The sequence below is a fragment of the Ovis canadensis genome, chromosome 2 (assembly GCF_042477335.2).
Source record: "Ovis canadensis isolate MfBH-ARS-UI-01 breed Bighorn chromosome 2, ARS-UI_OviCan_v2, whole genome shotgun sequence".
NCBI classification, from domain to species: domain Eukaryota; kingdom Metazoa; phylum Chordata; class Mammalia; order Artiodactyla; family Bovidae; genus Ovis; species Ovis canadensis.
The window spans coordinates 146,674,530-146,693,484 of NC_091246.1; the positions used below are offsets into that span (position 1 = coordinate 146,674,530).

The window sequence follows — 18,955 nt, forward strand, 5'->3', positions numbered from 1 at the left end:
TCGATCACCCCCCCTTACCCCCATAGCCACTGGAAAGCCTCTGTGCTTCTCCATTGTCTGAATTCCAAGCCCCCTGACTTGGTGGACCACAGAGGGTGCCTGTCACAGATTTGTCCCACAGATGCATCATTTTTAGGCTGTGTAGAAGAATTTTGCTTTTACTTGACATAAACGTGTTAACATGGGAATGAAAAAAAAAAGGAGCATTCACATAAAAACCGAAGCTATCCACTTCTCTGGAAAAATTGGAAATTCTGGCAACACTGGCTACCTTCCCGTGGCAGCAGTCTCCTTATGCTGGGCACTCCCTCTGTGGGGCTGGGCGGGTCCTGTCCAGACCACCCAGCTCCCTACTGGCTCTGCTTTCCACGCCCTACCTTCCCACTGGGTGGAATAAGGTCTTTACTTCCCCTGCCTGGTGCGCTCGACAGGTAGTCATCCTCTCTCCTGAGATCTCACAGCATTCATATCTTGGTTATATAGCATTCACATTTTATTGAAATTATTAGCTTAAATGTCTGTCCATCTCTCTGGAGTGTGGACTACTCCAAGGTGTAGGCTTTGATTTTATTCATCTTTTGTCTAGGACTTGTCACCAGGTAGGTATTAAATAAGGCTTTGTTGACTGAATGAGAAAATAAGTGATTCTTTTGAAAGGCTTGTTCTCTGCCCTGCAGGAGTATACAGTTCAGTATGTCACCTGTTATATGTCACACAGAGTAGAATGATATAAAGGTGCAGGCAAAATACCAGTTGGGAGAATTGGCCGACACCTCTTAAGCTAGAAGGAAAGAAGTAAGTAGAAATTTTGAAAGGACAGATCAGGCTGAGATATACATGTGATATGAAAAGTAGAGTTGTAAAGTTATTTAATTTGTATGAAACTGGGTTGTGGGTATCTGATTGAATATGATGGGAAGTAAGTCTTAGAAAACTAATTTGGGGCAAGGTTATGGAGAGACTGAACTCATTCTGAAGGCTATATGAGCTCTTGTTTTTTTCTTTTGGAGAAAGTTCTAGTCTATGACTCATGGCAGTATGAAGGATAAAATAGAGTTTAGAGGCCAGAAGATGAATTAGCAGTTTGTTTTAATAGGAGAGACAAGAGGTCAGTGTTGAAGGGGACCTGTGATCGAGCACAGTGGCAGCTGAGGAGGTAAAATTTGCAGAATATAGTGTTTGATAGATTTGGGTTGTGAGAAAGATGAAGTGTAGTCACGATAATAGCGCCTGTCATGTCTTGAGTTGTTTATGTGCCAGGCGTCATGTTAGGAACCTTAAATGACTGTGCCCTTTGGTCAAAATGACAGGGGTAGGGAAGTTTGGGAGGGAGGTTTTTTTTTTAAGTCAAAATGGAATTTTATTTTAAAAATGTCTTGTTATCCAGTGAATGCCCCATGCAGAAACTTTATATGTATATACAAACACAGGCATACACACGCATAGTAGAAATAATGCTTGTGTGTCTTAGAAGGTACAGGCAGAAATGTCAACTAGGCCAGTAGTTCTGGATTTTTCACATTTTACTTTTCCCAAATATCCTGTTGGATAATTAAGGTTCCAAATTGTCATAAATAAAATGAATATTATTTTTTCCATAACATTTAAATTTAACATTGATCTGTTAATACTAATAATTAAGAAAGTTTGAGGATCTCACTTCATGCTTTAACTAGAAGGATCTTTATTCCTATTTTGCAGGAAAATGAATCACAGGTAAAATTTATGATCGTGTTTGTAACGTTTATCATGTATTCCTAAATATAAAGGAATCTTGAAAGTATTGTGATACTTTATTTTCTGAATCTAAAATTAGAAAAATAAGAGTTTTCTGGTCAGTTTGAACTTAAGAGCATTTATGGAAATAGATGAAATATCTACTTATAATAATTTGTTAGTATAAGTATATATAACTTAAACAATTTATAGAAACTATTTCATTTAGAAATACACAGTTTTCCTTTCTTTGTATCAACAGTATTACCTAGGCTTTGACTTTCAGTGTTGGCAATAACCATCAAAAAACCAGTTTTTTGCATCATGTAAAACAGTTTTTCAGAGGATACCCTTTTCACTTCTGTCTGCATTAAAAAAAAAATATATCGCTCTGTGTTTCCTCATGATGCTTTCATGAGAAATGTTATCCCAAGCCATAGGTGTCAGTTTGAGAAATATTAAGATAGTTTACTGTATATTACTAATGTTTGGTACGTAAAAATCAATTAGTGTGTTGCTTTTAAAGGTGAAATGTGAGAGGCTTATATGATAAAATTGAGATATTTGCCATTGTAAATGAAAGTGGTTGTTTTCAGGAATTATTACTAAATTCATGTGAACTACTAAATTCACGTGAAATGTCATCAAATTTTACAGTGTTTCCATGAGCTGAGTCTTTTGATCAGTGCTGTGCTTGTAAACCTTGAGAACTCCTATTTTGGCCTTAAGTGGGGAGTTCAATGCCTAATTTGTACTATTTTCCAGTTTCCTTTGTGTAAATACTCCTATGATATGCCAAGTCGCTTCAGTTGTGCCCAGCTGTTTGCGACCTTGTGGACTGAAGCCCACCAGGCTCCTCTCTCCATGGGATTCTCCAGGCAAAAATAGCAGCATGGGTTGCCATTTCCTTCTCCAGGGCGTATTCTTGACACAGGGATTGAACCTGCACTGGCAGGCAGATTCTTTACACCTGGGAGTCGACTTAAATTGGTTAATATGTTTCAAGAGCACAGTCCCTTTTGTTATATGTGTAACAGCTGGTATCATGGGCTGGAGAGACCAACAGTGGGCAAGGTGCTTCTCCAACCTGAGTGACCTTGTCAGTCACCCGAGAGTCTGCAAAAAGGAAGATTCTGATTTAGTGGGTCTGGGGTGGGGCCCAAGATTCAGCCTTTCTAGATGATGCTGTTACTGCTCATCGGGACGAGGGGCAAGGTTGCAGCTGGACTGCTGTGTCAGCTAGGAGTGCCACTGATCACCTGTGATGGCTCCAGGCAGAGTGCCTCCGCTCCTTCAGCCCTTGGCTCGGGCTGAACCCACAGCTTTCCTCCAGGTGTGGGTTGGCCGGGAGCGGGCACGGGGACATGGGGGGCTGATACATGCAGCATCAAGAGCGTCAGCTGTGGCCTCCAGGCTTTCTGTGATAGGGGAGAAGCCAGGACGGACTGATGGGAGAGGCGGAGAGCACAGGGAGGCCAGGCAGTAGGCGTGGGATGGAGGTGCTGGAGAGCTGGTGGGCACAGGGGAAATGTCGGAGTATAAGCTGTGGGGACAGTAAACTATTTACTACTGAAAACTTGGTGAGTTTAATTTTTGATGATTTGGAAGGCTTTTTTGTTTGCTTGGCCTTGCCTCAGGGACATTATAAGTAAGTTGATTTAGAAGCATGTTTTCTATGTCTGGTTAGTAAAATGCCTGGTCAGAGAAAAGTTACTGAGTGTTGCTTTCTGCCATGCCCAGAGTGTTCTCAGTGTGTGGATGTGAGATGAGTTCTTGGGTTCAGGCTGCAGTGGGGCAGGCAGTTTGTCCAGCCAGTAAAGGGGAAGTGGAATACACAATTTCCAGGGGCAGGAAAATCATTCCAAGGAGATCCCCAAATCCCACTCCTGGATGAGTTGCCGTGGCACCGTAAGCAGCTGGCCAGTGTCTTGGAAGAAAGAGCATGCAGAACTAAGACAAACTTGAAAAAACTGTGTTTCTTTGGGTCACGTTCATCCCTTATTCAGGAGTTTGTTAGAGAAACATACCTCCATTTCTAACATTTAACACCTTGTGCAGAAAGTGCTTCCGCTGGCTTTCCTGTATGCTCCTGTACGCATGCTGCCTCCTGTTTTTATGTCTGGGACCAGGTGGCGACCTGAGATACTGTATGGAGGTCCTGGGTCCTGGTATTTATAGAAAGCTCCTGTTCTGAGCGGCAAGCCTGGCAAGATGAGTCAGGCGGCTCCCAGGACTGTTTCCCTTGTTGCTGCCATTCCGTCTCCCTAGCCAATCTGTCCTAGCTCTGCTTCTGACACCCGACCCCATGGCCACAAGAACTGGCCTGGGAACCACACTCTTGTTCCCTCCGTCTGGTGGAGCCTGACTTTTTTTTTTTTGCGGCGGGGGTGGGGGGGGGATTATAACTTCATTTCTTTAATGGATTTTCATAAAAATACTGTTTTGAGAAAGAGAAAATAATATCACTTTCCTTCCCAGAGGTTTGGTATAAATAGAACTGCTCGATTGTATTTTATTCCCAGTTTGGGGAATGAATGTTATTGCATGTAAAGGCTTGTCTAACCTCGCCGTTGCCAGCTCTGACCTGAGGATTTGTGAGCTTATGAATACCTCTAGCTATGACTTAAATTGAGCTCATATCTCTGAAAATCATTGGGTTATTTTTTAAACCTCTGACAGAGGAAAAATTTCATTCAGTCACCTCTTGGCTTTACTAAGTGAGTGGGCCGTTTAATAGAATAAGAATGATGTAACTGGCATGCAAGCATTGTTCTAGAGGTGAGTAACCTCCGTTTTCACCATTGTAAGGAATGGGGCAAGATAGAAGCTTTTACACATTTTATTTTTTGAAGCATCTGTTTTGTAGATTATTCTTCCGTTCTGTAATAAATTAAAAAAAAAAAAAACTATTTGTTTAAACCATGTGAAACTTAGTTGCCTTAGCTCTAAGACCTCTAAGACCTCCAACTTCCCTGTCATCCTTACAAACTCCCTACAAGGATGTAACTTTGTAAAATTGCTTTCTGGTCTCTTCCTTAGAGGTCAGTGTCATATAACTACACCATGAAACCTGGGTTTCAAATTATGCTGAGTTTTTTCCTTTCCAGTAAACCAAGATAACATCCTTAAGGAATACATTTGCATTCTTATTCTTGCTACACTTATATGAACATTTTATGCTACGTAGATTTTTTAATTGTTCTCTGTCCTAATTTCTACATTCCATTTGTTTAATCACTGTTTATTGCTTAAAGGCCAACGCCACCATTTCTTTCAATATCCGAGGCTATAATCCTAGACATTTTGCTTTATCTTTCTCTCTTCCAGCAAATAAAACCAAGAGGAGGGAGACAGGGTTCTAAAATGAAATAGAAGCTGGCCATTTTACTGTCTGTAGTTGGATGCCTCTTGCAGAAACAAAACGGACAGATTTTCTAAATGTAGAATGAGAGGGAAAAGAACATCCACTGAATTTCAGGGTAGGAAGCTGCACTGTCTCGCTTTCCGAGAGATTTCCGTGGTATGCTCTTTTAAACGAGCACATGAATGTTAGTAATTGTCAACCGTGCTTGGGTTTTACAGTCTGAATGAAGGTAGAGTATTTTTCTGTTTATGATCCACAGTTTTACTTGTCTTCTCACTTCTTAGTTAACGGTAGGTTTTGTAGTAGATGTGGCTTTAAATGCTTTCTTTTAATGTAGTCATTAACAGATTTTCCTCTGTTGCTCTCATCATGATTAGCGTTGCTAAGAAAACAATTAATTTTACTGTATACGTCAACAGAAAATTTTCTTGTTATCCCTTTCTTTGATATAGCTTTAAAATGAGCAATCTGTTTGAAAAACCCTGAAGTGCATTTCAGCATCTTTTCTGCAGTACGTTGCCAACATCTATGAGCATCATTAAAATCACTATCATTAAATAGGTCTTTCCAGTGACTCAGAACGCAAGTGGAAAAATATATATGCCAAGCACAGAAGGAGTTTTACTAAGTGCTAAGTGTTTTGAAGGTGAATTAGTTAGAAAAAAATTTTTTGAAGTGGATAAAACTTTAAAAAAAAATTGAGCATAACCGTTTGTGATTATGAGTAAGAACCTTTTGGTAGTTTTTCGTTTCCATGTTTTAGCTCAAGACAAAGTGATCAGGCTTGTTTGTACAGGATCCACCTGGTAATGCCTTCAAATCGAACCCAACCCCAAGTCTGTGTTGTTTATGACTTCACGTTGATCCAATGCGTGTAAATGCTTGCTTTACATCTGAAGTCTGTGCTATTTCCCGTGGGACTCATGAACTATAAGTGAATAGTTTCTAGTATGGAAAACAGTCTTTCCTCACGTCATACTCTTTCAAAGTCTTCCAAGGACATTTTTAGACGGCTGCTTTTTCACAGTTACTATTCAATGGCATAGAAAGACTTGGATTTGAATGGGCCTTTTCATTTTGTCCTTATACCTGTGTGATCTTGGGTCACTTCTGGGCCTTTGTTCTCCCATCTGTGAAATGAAGGGGTTTGACTAGACAGTCTCCAAAGTTTTTTTTTTTTTTTTTCACTTGTGGCTTCTCTGAACTGATGGACCACAGGTTGTTATGTTCACTTGCTACATTGCTTAGTTTAAACACATCTGAGTCTGTTTTTTTTTAAAGCAAATTACTTTGGTCAGAGGCTCATTATTCTCAGTCATCCTCTCATTTGAAAAGTTTTGCCTTTTCAAACACAGAGACACGAGGAAAGCATACCCGCATGGGCCACATCTATATTTTTTGAGCTAATTGCTGTCTAGTTTTTATAGATATAATAGATTGTTATCTATTAAAATCATCTGACTTAGTTGCTGATTATCTTGCTGTGTTCCTAGCACTCTCACAGGCCTCAAAAGGGCTGTAAGGTGTGTTAAGAATAATACTGTTTTGTTTTGCTCAAGTGGGTTGAGCAGAATCCTGGGAAAACAGGCATGATGTCAGATGCTGAAAAAGAGCAAGGTGGCAATAGAGGGGTACTTGCTTTTGTGATGTAGGCTGTGGAGGCAGGAGGCTAGCAGCTGCCCAGGTCCCTCACCTTCTCTTAATCAACAGTCTGTTGCTTACACGCATGCATTTCCTTAAGCAATTTTGAAACCTCCCTTGTGGCCTTTCCTGTGTAGTGATTCATAAAATATGAACTGAAGCCAGAGTGAAAAAAGGGTTTGATCCTTCATGGCTGACCTGTGTGGTACTCTTCCAAAATATTTTGTTCTACACACGTTTAGTAACTCATTTCAAGAAACATTATCTGTAACTTATTTCAAGAAACAGTATCTTTGGATAGAGGATGCGTGTGGGTGGCTGTGGGTGGCTTTTGGGGCAATCCTTGCTAGTTACCCCTGAATTCATAATCACTCAGGTTATTTTCAGGGTAGCTGTATGCACTTGCAAGCACTGTTCACTTTCGACTGGTGAAGCTTTGAGTGGATTTCTTTTGATCCAGGTGAGACGAGTTCCAGGGTCAAGCGGTCACCTTCATAAAACCGAAGACGGTGACTGGGAGTGGAGTGACGACGAGATGGATGAGAAAAGTGAAGAAGGGAAAGCAGCCTTTTCTCAAGAAAAGGTAGATCACCTTGATGATGGTTAGCTGACTTGGGTCAACTTTATTTCTGTGGTTTTTTGAGGCGTGTGTTAATGAATATGTATTTGTTTTACAGTCACGAAGAGTAAAAGAAGAAAATCCAGAGGTGAGTGTGTTTCCTTATTTAGTTCTTTGCCTCCTCTCTCCCCTTCACCTCTGCCTGACAGTATTAGAGTCTGAGCTGTTTGGGGAAGAACCTTCAGAATTTTGTTTTTGTGGTGTAGGAAGAAAAAGAGGCATGTAAACTTGGCAGATCTTCATGCCTTCTGACTTATTGGGTTGGCCAAAACTTCATTCAGGTTTTTCCATAACATCTTATGGAAAAATCCAAAAGAATAGTTTGGCCAATCCAAAACTTTGGAACTGTGTATATTGGGGTAGATTGCTTTACTCTCTGAACCTCAGCTTCTTCCTTTGTCAAACAGTACTTATAGAATTGCTGTGAGACTGATAAAATCATGTAATAAAGCACTCAGTGGAGGAGTTCTTAGCACAAATTAGTTGCTCACTTAATCTTAAATTCTTATGTCACTTAGAAAACAGAGTAGGCATATAGGAAAATTTCTCCTTGATTTTTGGTTTACCATAAAGCAAAATATTCAGATGGTTAGAAACTCTAGGTTGAATTTGTTGGTCTTGATTTTTAAATCTTCTGGGCAACTTAGTAAGCAATACACACTCTTTTATCCTCTTCCCTTTGAGAACTGGTTATCTTTTGATTACTTCCTCCACTGGTTAATTATCCTAATGACTAATGATGACTGTAGTTCAAAGAACTTGCTAATTCTCTTAGAGGAAGTTTGAGCACATTTAAATAGCTCCAAATATTTACAAAGCTAGTAATTAATATATTCTCAGTAAGAAAACTGAAGACTTTGGGTTACACATGATATCCATCCCAACTCTTTAAATCTAGCAGACATTTCCTTTTAATTAAAGGAGTAAATCTTGTCATTGTGCTTTAAGTGGAAATAACCAGATGGGTCATCTAAGAGGAGAACATCAGAGTCACAAGCCATTCTCCCCCTGTCATCTTCCCCTCCCTCTATTCTCTTTCCTTCTCACGTCTCGTTGACGGGCCTGCCTCCTGTTGGTAGCTCTCCTTCAGATCCTGTTCCCCCCTTTCCTTATCATATGAATTACCCTGTTTTATACATAGAATGCAAGCTTTGATCAAGGAAGTTGCATGGATGGTGGTGAGTCCCACAGAAGGACACAGGGACCACACATGTATGCGGCCATGGTTTTGGAATGACCTTAATCTGTTGTCATGAACTTTGCCTTCTTCTTGCCCACTTTTCTGTTTTATCTAGAGTGAAGTGCCGATCAGGGTTTTTCATCTAAGAGTGTCTCTAAACAAGAGGTGTCAGTTCTCCCTAGAAATAGAGCCCAGTAACTTGATTCGATAGCATTCTTGACTCAAACTTTATCATTCGTTCTTGGCTCACTGCAGATCTTCTTTGGGTGGTATCCACTGTGGCCATGCCTTTCTAGTACAGACAGATGGGTGCTATCTAGAGATCTACCTAGATAGACTACCTAGAAATGTAGCATTCCTTTCTTCATGAGGATTTGTTAAGTTTACTTTGAGGGTGTCTTACTATGCGCTTGTTGAAACTGCTCTGAAAACTGATCTGTTGTTTGAATACTAGCAGGATCTTTCTGGCAAGTGCACTGTTTTCATAGCCAGGAAAGAGAGCGGTGTATGGCACGCTGTCAGCTTGCTGTTAAGCATCCTTGTCAACCTTCTTGAGTGGGATTTGAAGTCTTGGGCACTTCACTCTATCTAGACTCCTTTGATTTCCCAGTGGCACCTGTGCCCATACTGGCAACTTGGGCATAATTAAGGAAGTATATAGATAGGCTTATTTCTGTGAAAGTATACGTTAGTTTGGATGACTCCTACCAAACTTCAGACATCACCAGCTCCACCTGCTGTTACGCAACTTCCACCATTTTTGTTTGTTTCTGTTTGGTGGTTCATTTGCTTTTGGCAGGGCTGACATTTCAGTATCATGTGCTGTGTTCATTCTCCCCAGTGATGGTTCCTGTGTCCTTTCAGCTTTTAATTAAAGTAGCCCCGTGATTGGCCAGTCACACCCAATTGCTTTTTGGATGCGAAGCAAAAGCTATTTTTTAATCTGATATAAAGGAAATGAAAATTGTTGAATATATTCAACAAATTTAAGTAAATTATATAATAGAAATAATATATGTAAATATGTGTAATGAGCATATGATGTGCACTGTTTTAGTGGGCACTGGGGATACGTCAGTGAGGAAATCAGAGCTCTTGTGAAGCCTCCATTCCGGTGGGAGTAGATAAATGATATCCAGGAGTGGTCATAAGTCGGTTATGTGGTTTGTTACAATGGAATAGGAGTAATGGGGAAAAAATCGAATAGCGTAGAGGGTGAGGTATCGTATGGTCGGAGTTTATAATTTTAAATGTGTGGGTCTGGGTAGGCCTTATTGAGAGGGACGTAAAGACTTGTAAAAGGTATGGGAGAATTAAAGAGAAATAACTCTAAAGGACCATTTTATCTTGCTGCCCCTCAGACCCCTGTGACTGTCCTGTCTTTCCAGAGGTTATCAATTTGCACTGTTTTCTTCCAGACCTTTTCTTATTTGTTCACATACAAATGTGTACGTAAAGAAATCTAGCATATCACTTAAAAAACATTAAGATCATAAAAACTATAAAATTTTGCATCTTGCCTTATATCTTGGAAATCTTTCCACAATACTTGCTATAGAATTGCCTTTTTATTTTTAACTGCTGCGGGGTATTCCATATCACAGTGGTTTATTTAACCATTTCTTTCTTGGTGAGAACATTGAGGTTGCTATTATAGACTATATTCCATTAACATTTTTGTATATGCATTTTGAGGGGTGCACATATAAATAAAGCATAAGGACATAGAATTGTGATAGAATCTGCTGACTTTGGATTTTTATAGCTGCTATTATCAAAAGCTGTGTCATGCTAAATATCTTGTCATCTATACCTCAATAAAACTGGGGAAAAAAAAAGCTATATACAGTCTCAGACTGTGTACCATTTACCTTTAAACATCTTTTAGAGAGAAAATGCTTAGTCTGTACTAAATGGTACATTGAAATGCCACTGCATTTACATGTTAATAAGCTTTTCAGTAATACTCATCATTTAAATTGCAGTTGAGTTGTTTACTTGACTGTAAGTCACTGGGTGACTGGGATGGTATTTTATTCACATTTGTCTTCCCTTAGCATCTAGTAAGTGTGTTGTACATTTTTGCTGGTGACATAGATACCCATGTACTGAAAATCAGACATTAAACAAATGTCTGAATACTTCTATCATATTTATGAATAGATGAGAAAAGGAGGAAGAGACAGAAGATGTTTTATAATCCAGCTGAAGTTTAGAAAAAGTAACCTTAGTAGTTCCTATTTAGATTGAGATGCTCTAGTAGATGAAGGGTGTTTTAGAAATGCTGGTTTTGTGAGGGACTCTTTGGCTTCCCGGGAAGCATAGGACAGAATGTCCAGTTTTTGTATTAATAGCATTAGTTGGAGAAAATCGAGAAGGCCAGGGGGCGGGTATTTGTCAGAGGGACATTGGGTAGATGTGCCAGGTACTGGGCTGTATTTGGAGATGAGACATTCTGGTGTAAACTGTCAAGCTGCAGAGTTACAACACTTATCTATTGAGATTCATAGCCAAACTCAGTGAGAAATTGGTCCTAGTGTGTCCCTAACTTGGTTTTTTAGGAATAGCCTTGCAAAGTTTTAGCCACCTACTATTAATTATTAATTTGTAGTAAATAAATAATTCATATGTTAGGTGACATGAAAACATGATTTGCAATCCTGGTTCCATATCAGAAAAACTGAGAGCTTTAAAAATGCAGCTCCCTAGACCCAGCAAATCAAATTACGATTTGCTGGTTTGGAGTGATGTCTGGGGCAATTCTGATTTATAAAAAGCTGCTCACATGATTCTGACATGTGGCTAACTAGGATCAAGGACCATTGACTAGGAAAAACACACCAGCTGCTCTGAATTCAGAAGTCCAGACTGGAATCCAGGAAGGTTGTATGTTCCACGTCCCTGAAGATTTGTTTTCAATATCTGCCTAATTACTAGAAGTCTCAAACAAGCCTCCCTCCTCCCAAACAACTGTGACACTTCAGAAATCCCTTTGGGAAAGTTGTCCTTGTTCCTTAATAATTGAAAGCAATGATGCCAAGTGGGCAGATTTGATGACAGAAGCTCTGTAGGGCCCATAGCAGGTACATTGAAGAATTTTGTCAGAGAGTCTGGGCTAGGTTCATTGTTTCCAAACTCTGATATTTTGTTCTGAAAAGAAAATACATTTGGTGTGGATTTAGGGTAAGTGAATTGCACCACAGCTTAGACACCATGTAAAAGCTAAATTCATTGCATCGCTGGATGATTGTTAAAACTGCCTTTAGCTTTTTAAAATTACTTCTGATGACATTGCATTTTCCAAAAGCCTGTCAGCTCTCATGTCGTTTGTCTTATATCCATTTGTCGTTGGAGGCCAAGGTTTGATTTCTCCCTCCAAATTGATTGTACCAAGCCGTAGTCATCACAGCTGGCTTTAACTTGATGTTTTTATGACATCACTTCCTAAAAGGTGTTCTTTTTGCAGGCGACTGGCTTTCTAACTAGTTGTGGCTAAAATTAGTCTTCTGTATTTCTGGAAAGAAACCTTTTGCTTTGGAGTGATTTTAGGTTTACAGAAAATTTGCAGAGGTAGTTTGGAGTTCTCCTCCATCCCTCCTCTGTGCTCTTTCACTGTTAATTTCTTTTGTAGCCTCGGTATGCTTGTCACAACTAAAAATCATCAGTGATCTTTCGTTTGTCGTCGTCTAGTCGCTGAGTCATGTCAGTGCTGCGTTATCGTCTGCTTAATCTCAGATTTTATTTGAATTTCACTGGTTTATCCACAGACATCCCTTTTCTGTCTCAGGATTCAATCCAGGATAACACATTGCATTTAGCTATACAGAAAATGAGAAGATTAGACAGAGCGTTATGAAAAATGAGAAAAATGGATGTTGTCACTTTTTTCTCTCCATTCCAAGATCTTTTCCTCTTTCATTCAGTCCCAGAGGCTTGGCTCCAGGGCTGTGTCCAGTATTAATCTATTATTTTTCTTTCCTCTTCCTGTAAAAACACTCATTTTCTCAAGTGTCCATCTTAATAGCAAACTGTTTAAAAGCAAAAAAGAAAAAGCACAATAGACAAATATATATTTTACTGTTAATGAATGACAGCTGCTTAATGTGTTAGCTTTCTTGGAAGTTTTGACATTTGAAAATGTATACCCAGAAGTCATGCCGTAAACTAATAGAATGGGATCTGTGGTGGTGAGCTATAGCAGACTAGAGCTGGTCGGTTGTCAAGGAAGAGATTTTGTGCAGGGACACCCTGTCTCCACCTCTCCTATACGTCTCTGCACACTTCGTATACCAGTGGGGGCTGGAGACTGGTTTTTTTCTCGTGCAGGGTTATACCTACACAGTGAGGCTATGTGGTATGCATGGGGTTCCAGCCCCCAGCTAAGTAGTTCTCTGTGCTCCTGATGGTCCAGGAGTAAGGGTCAAGGCAGGAGATGGACCTCCCCAGGGACAAGAGAAGTTGTCACCTGTAGTAAATGCCATTAAGAATTTTCCAGATTACAAACCTTCTTTGACTAAAGGTAGAATATTCTGTAGGTGCTCATGTGGCTTTTGGTTGTATCTCAAACCTTAACTAAGAATGAACCTTTTTACTGGGCTTCCCTGGGAGTCCAGTGGTTAAGACTTTGCCTTCCAATGCAGGGGGTGAGTGTTCAATCCTCGGTCAAGAAGCTAAGATCCCACATGCCTTGGGGCCAAAAACCAAAACATTAAAAAAAAGAAGAAGAACTTATTTACAAAACAGATACAGACTCACAGACATAGAAAACAAATTTATAATTACTAAAATTGGGGGGGGATGTTAAATTAGGAATTTGGGATTAGCAGATACACACTAGTATACAATAGATGAACAAGATCCTACTGTTTAGCACAGGGAACTGTATTCAGTATCCTGTAATAAACCATAATGGAGAAGAATATGAAAAAGAATATATATGTATAACTGAATCACTTGGCTGTATACCAGAAAGCAACACAACATTGTAAATCAACTCTGCTTCAATAAATATATATATTTTTTTAATTTAAAGATAAAGAAGATTGTGGAATCAGTCTGGAAATTTCTTTACAAGAAATCATTTGGGGTGGGGGAAGGTCCTCTGGCTGGTTAGTAAATATAGGTTATTTGTTCTTCTAATATAATCATTTCACCCCAACATTTTTCTGTGAAAAATTTCCAAAATATGACAACATTAAAAGCATTTTATAGTGAACATCTACCCAGCAATTACCTCAATTCTGCCATTACTATACTTGCTTCATCTTACAGTTGTCTATTCATCTGTTGGTCCATCTTTGATTTGGGACGCAATTCAAAGTAAATTGCAGATGCAGTTGCACTTCCACCTATTTCTTCATTGCTGCTACCTGCTAAGTCGCTTCAGTCGTGTCCGACTCTGTGCGACCCCTTAGACAGCAGCCCACCAGGCTCCTCGTCCTAGGGATTCTCCAGGCAAGAACACTGGAGTGGGCTGCCATTTCCTTCTCCAATGCATGAAAGTGAAAAGTGAAAGTGAAGTCACTCAGTCGTGTCCAACCCTCAGCAACCCCATGGACTGCAGCCTACCAGGCTCCTCCATCCGTGGGATTTTCCAGGCAAGAGTACCGGAGTGGGGTGCCATTGTCTTCAGTTATTTTTTGTGGAAACATACATGCAGTTATCTTTGCAGAAGCAGACAAAAATTTTATGTTCAAATTTTAGAAAACTCGGGCACAAAGAATTTCTGATGACTTCTGATAATTTTAGAATTGATGGTGAGTTTAGGGAATAATATGTATTTTTCATTCTTCATTGATGCTGTGTCTCTTGCAGTTTGTCTTTCAAGTTGTGTTCTAGGGCAGAGTTCACAAAAGTGGGCCTTGAGGCAGAAATATTTGGGGTATCACATTGGGGTCAGGTTTCTAGCTTAGAGGGAAAAAATATAATCTCTCACTTTAGGTTCTCTTCTGGGGAAGATAGTTTTTGAAATCTAGTGCTGTAAATAAATTGTTCAAAGTAATGATTAAAAGGGGCAAGTTGTGCAAATCCTAACATCCTTTCATTAAGGGGCTCTCATCTTGAGATGAAGTTGTGCAATGAGAAAGAAAAATGGTCCTTGAGCATCTTTCTGTTATCAAGTTTAAAATACCAAATTGTCCATGCCTTTTTACTTAAGCTCAGTGGTTCTCTAAAAGCATAAGGGTCACCTGGGCACTTTAGTAAAGATACAGATTCTCTCCTGTCTCAATGAAATTCTGAATCATAGGCCAGCTGGTACCCAGGAATCTTTAAGTTGTGTCCTTGGTGATCCCGATGAAGGTTGTCAAAGGACCACACTCCGGGAAATGGTGCTTTAAAATTCCTTAAATTATTTAAGATTTTCGTCTCTGATAACTGAGACTTATGTCACCAGACTGACCTTAATGTCCCATCTCAGCGTCCTAATGTGCTGTAACGGTGGGTCTCTTAACAGATGGTGGTGAACGCCAGCAGCATCCCCGAGCAGATACAGTCCCTTTCTGTGCAGGACTCACAGGTACGTTTCTCTGCCTGTCATTTACATTTGAGATGCTTTGAAGACAGATTTTTTAAAAAAATCCTGGCATTTTAGAAAGATAGATGGTATCAGGGTAGTGCTTCTAGAGCAGGGGCTTGTAAACTCTCTTTTTTAATGGGTATGGAAAAATAGAGGACTGTCACTAATGACCATGCTTCTCAGGGCCTCCAACCTTTAAATGATAGGTTCAAAGGCAAGAACTGATTACCAGACTGCTTCCAAAATTGCTGGTACTGTGTGAAATGGGAAAAGGACAGAAAATGACTCACCATTCTACTAGGTTCCAGTCACAAAACATTATAGTTAATTGATACTTTTCTTTTTTTGCTCCCGGTTGGATTTCTATGACTTTTTTGTAATTCTTTTATCCTTGAATTTCATGAGCCAGTTTATCTCTACAACTTTCCTTGTAAAAATAATAGTTCAGTGACTGTGAAATGAATTTGTATTAAAAGTTATGTGACAGAACTCGTGTGCCATGAGTTGTGTTGGGTCCTGATGAAGGATGCTGAGCTATCCAGGGTAGGGACTGTGGATGCAAACTCAGAGTGTAGGCCCCCTGTTTTGATTTTGCATGTAGTTAATAGTAAGCCCTTTGGCTCTCAAAGAGGTTATGTGCTATGCTTAGTTGCTCAGTCATGTCTGACTCTTTGCAACCCCATTGACTGTAGCCTGCCAGGCTCTTCTATCCATGGGATTTTCCAGGCAAGAATACTGGAGTGGGTTGCCATGCTTTCCTCCAGGGGATCTTCCCAATCCAGGGATCAAACCCAGGCCTCTTGCAATGCAGTCAGGAGCTGCCAGGGAAGTCCAAGAATACTGGAGTGGGTAGTTTATCCCTTCTCCAGGGGATCTTCCTAACCTGGAATGGAACCAGGGTCTCCTACATTGCAGGTGGATTCTTTACGTGATGAGCTACAAGGGAAGCCCAGCGTGGTTATACTATCAAGTATTACCAGCCTGGTGATCAAATTTCCCCCTTAAATCTGCATATTCCATTTAAGTTTATTTCTATTCCACCTGATCTGTATGTTATGAAATAGCTGTATGGGTAGGAGAGGGAGTGATGGGCTTTCGTGGTTGCAGGTCAGACATCTAGTCTTTGACCCTTGTTTTACAGATGAGGAAGCAAAGATTTGCAGAGGCCAAGTGGCTCATCCATGGTTGCACAACAGCTTAGAGGTGGAATCAGGGTTAAGTTTATGTCTTTACTTTGTGTTAAGCAACTTAGCTTCCTAGGTGGCGCTAGTTGTGAGTAAAGACCTCGCCTGCCATTTCAGGAGACGTAAGAGATGTGGATTCGATCACGTCAGGGGTCAGGGAGATTCCCCTGGAGAGTGACAGCCCACTCCAGTGTTCTTGCCTGGAGAATCCCATGGACAGAGGAGCCTGGCGGGGCTACATCCATGGGGTCACACAGAGTCAGACACGACTGAAGCGACTCTGCAGGCAACTTAGTGTAGCACCTTGATATAAATTACAGGGATTGGCTGAATGATAGAAGGAGACGTAGGAATAATAAAGGGTCAGAAGGCAAAGAACAAAGGAAATGGAAAAAGGGATCAGGATACCTAGTGTTGTATAACATGGTATAGTTGGACTCCTTTTCATATATAGTATTTGTTCTCCCAGGAAACTTTCAAGGCAAATATTATCCCCATTTAGTAAATGAGAAAATACATTCACAGAATGACTTGCCCACAGTTGCAAAGCTGGTCAGTGGCAGAGCCAAGTCTTGACCAAAAATTCCTTATTTTTTCTACTGTGACAGGAAGGGCTCATGTCCAGGGATTCACAAAGTAGGAAGGGCCTGTTCAGTAGAGGCATTCATGACTGATGATCTGTGTTCAAGGAAACAGGCTCTAGGTGAGAAGGTAAACTGTGGCCTCATCTGCTAGGTTCCTTCTTCCTCTGCATCTTTGAAGTTTAAAGGGCCCAACCTTTGTGCACCTCCAAGGCCCAGTAGATGCAGTCCATGGCTCAGGTTGCAAGGTGCCCCTTTAAATGGCTGATCGTTCTTCTTTGGACTTACTGCAAGGTATACCAGTTGTTCACAGGGCCCATCCTACCGAGGCTTTCTATATGAAACATTCAGATCCACAGTTGTGATGGGAGATAAACATCATTCCAGCCTTCACACAGAGGTGTTATGTGCCCAAATAATAGGCCTGTAATAAAAGGCCTAGTATTGAAATTTCCAGGAAGAAAGGACTCTTATGAATCAAGGGTTATCATGATTTTATGCATTTGTTTCCTGAGTTTATAACCGTTGGCTGTTTTGTTTTTAAAGGGTTTACCCAACGCTAGTGAAGACTACAGAGAAGCTTCTTGTGCTGTAAACCTCGTTTTAAGATTAAGGTAAACAATGTTGTTTATTTTGCATCATTTTTACTAGAGTACAATATTCTAATCTACTTTCTTAGCTTTTCATAATATTAGCATAAAATAAAATGATCTTATTTGATTTCCTGGGATAGTCAGTGTGGGCTGTATTCCCAGGACTAATTGCTCTCTTGCAATTGTTTCCTCAAGAAGAATAAGAAAGAAAAGCACCATATGAGTGTATCTGCAGGCTCAGTGTACCCTTCATTAAGTATTTTTTTTTCCTTCCTTTTTCTTTCTTGAGGTTTTTTTTCTCTTTTCCCCTTTTCTTTCTTTTTTTTTTTTCTTTTTAACAATATAAGTTCACAGTAAGAGATTTTTAATGAGTTTCTTTCACACTTCAGCAGTCAGCCTCTGACAGAAATAAACCGTGCTTGTACTACAAGTTGCCTGTTCAGAACATTCTTCAGTGACAGGTTTGATCAGCCACTGTGGAGAAATGATAGATATATTTTGAAAGAACCCTGAGTCTTCTAGGAAATGGATACAAATATGGTATCTGACAGTCTAGTCTTTGTATCTAGTGAAAGAAAGCTTTCTATTTTGAGAATTTCTAAATATAGGGTCGATATAATGTATATTCTTTGTTGAGAATTTGGTGTCTCATGACTAAAGAAATTTGCTTAGACTTAACTATAAATAGCTTAACTTACCAGGTCAATTAGAACACCATCACATTTTTGAAGGTGTTTTAAAATATGCCCTCCTTTGACAATTAAACAAATAGAACACATGGCTAATGGACCTTTTTCAGGCCTGTGGCTATAAAAGGTGGTTTCATTTTCAAGGTTAGTTTCCAGCCCTCTGAATTATCCTAATCTGTCAGGCTGGATTATTATTACCACAATCACCTGGTCCTTCTGAGAGTCGTTTACAATCTGCAGTGCATTTTCATGTATTGACCGTGGGAACCTCACAGCCACCCTTGGTGTGATTTAATTCAGAGTTGATTTCCAAGTGAAGATGTGAAATTATTACAAGACTATTTCCTTGTATTTGTGAGTAACCTTGATTGTAATTCACAATTGGTGTATTTAGCAGTCTCCAAAAAATGAAATAGCCATTCTCTTTTCATTTGACTTTGGAGCCAGATGCTTTTATTTTTCACTTCATTTATTCACACATTGCACCGGTATTTCTGAGAGCCATTCTGTGCTGGGCTCCGTGTTTGTCTTTGAGACATAAGGGTGAGTGAGACTGTGGAGGTTTCAGACTAGCCCCCTGAGCGTGTGGTGTTGGAAGTGCAGTGTTGGAAGTCATCTGACCTCCTGCTTGACGAATGCAGGTGTTTTTTCTTTGATGTCCCTGCTGGGTGTTAACCAGCCCCTGTACATACTTCAGCTCACTCTTGTTTCCACCATCATCCCTGTGATACTAAAAAGCTTTAATTGCAGTGGTCTTCCTGAAGATTTAGCTGACCTTCCTGTTTGGGGCTCTATTTCTGACCCTTAGAGCAACTATCAGGCTCTCTGGATAAAAGTCTCCTGAAGAGAGTGTTAAAATGCATATTTTGAG

At 40.0% G+C, this 18,955-nt stretch overlaps 1 protein-coding gene across 1 annotated transcript in view; it reads left to right on the forward strand.

Annotated features, from left to right (window-relative positions):
* Positions 1 to 18,955, forward strand: part of STK39 (serine/threonine kinase 39) — a 323,108-nt gene that overhangs the window by 181,269 nt on the left and 122,884 nt on the right. Inside the window, exons 11-14 of the mRNA XM_069577324.1 lie at positions 7,182 to 7,304; positions 7,399 to 7,428; positions 14,975 to 15,037; positions 17,349 to 17,416. Coding sequence (XP_069433425.1) covers positions 7,182 to 7,304; positions 7,399 to 7,428; positions 14,975 to 15,037; positions 17,349 to 17,416 — 284 coding nt within the window. The remainder of the gene's footprint in view (positions 1 to 7,181; positions 7,305 to 7,398; positions 7,429 to 14,974; positions 15,038 to 17,348; positions 17,417 to 18,955) is intronic.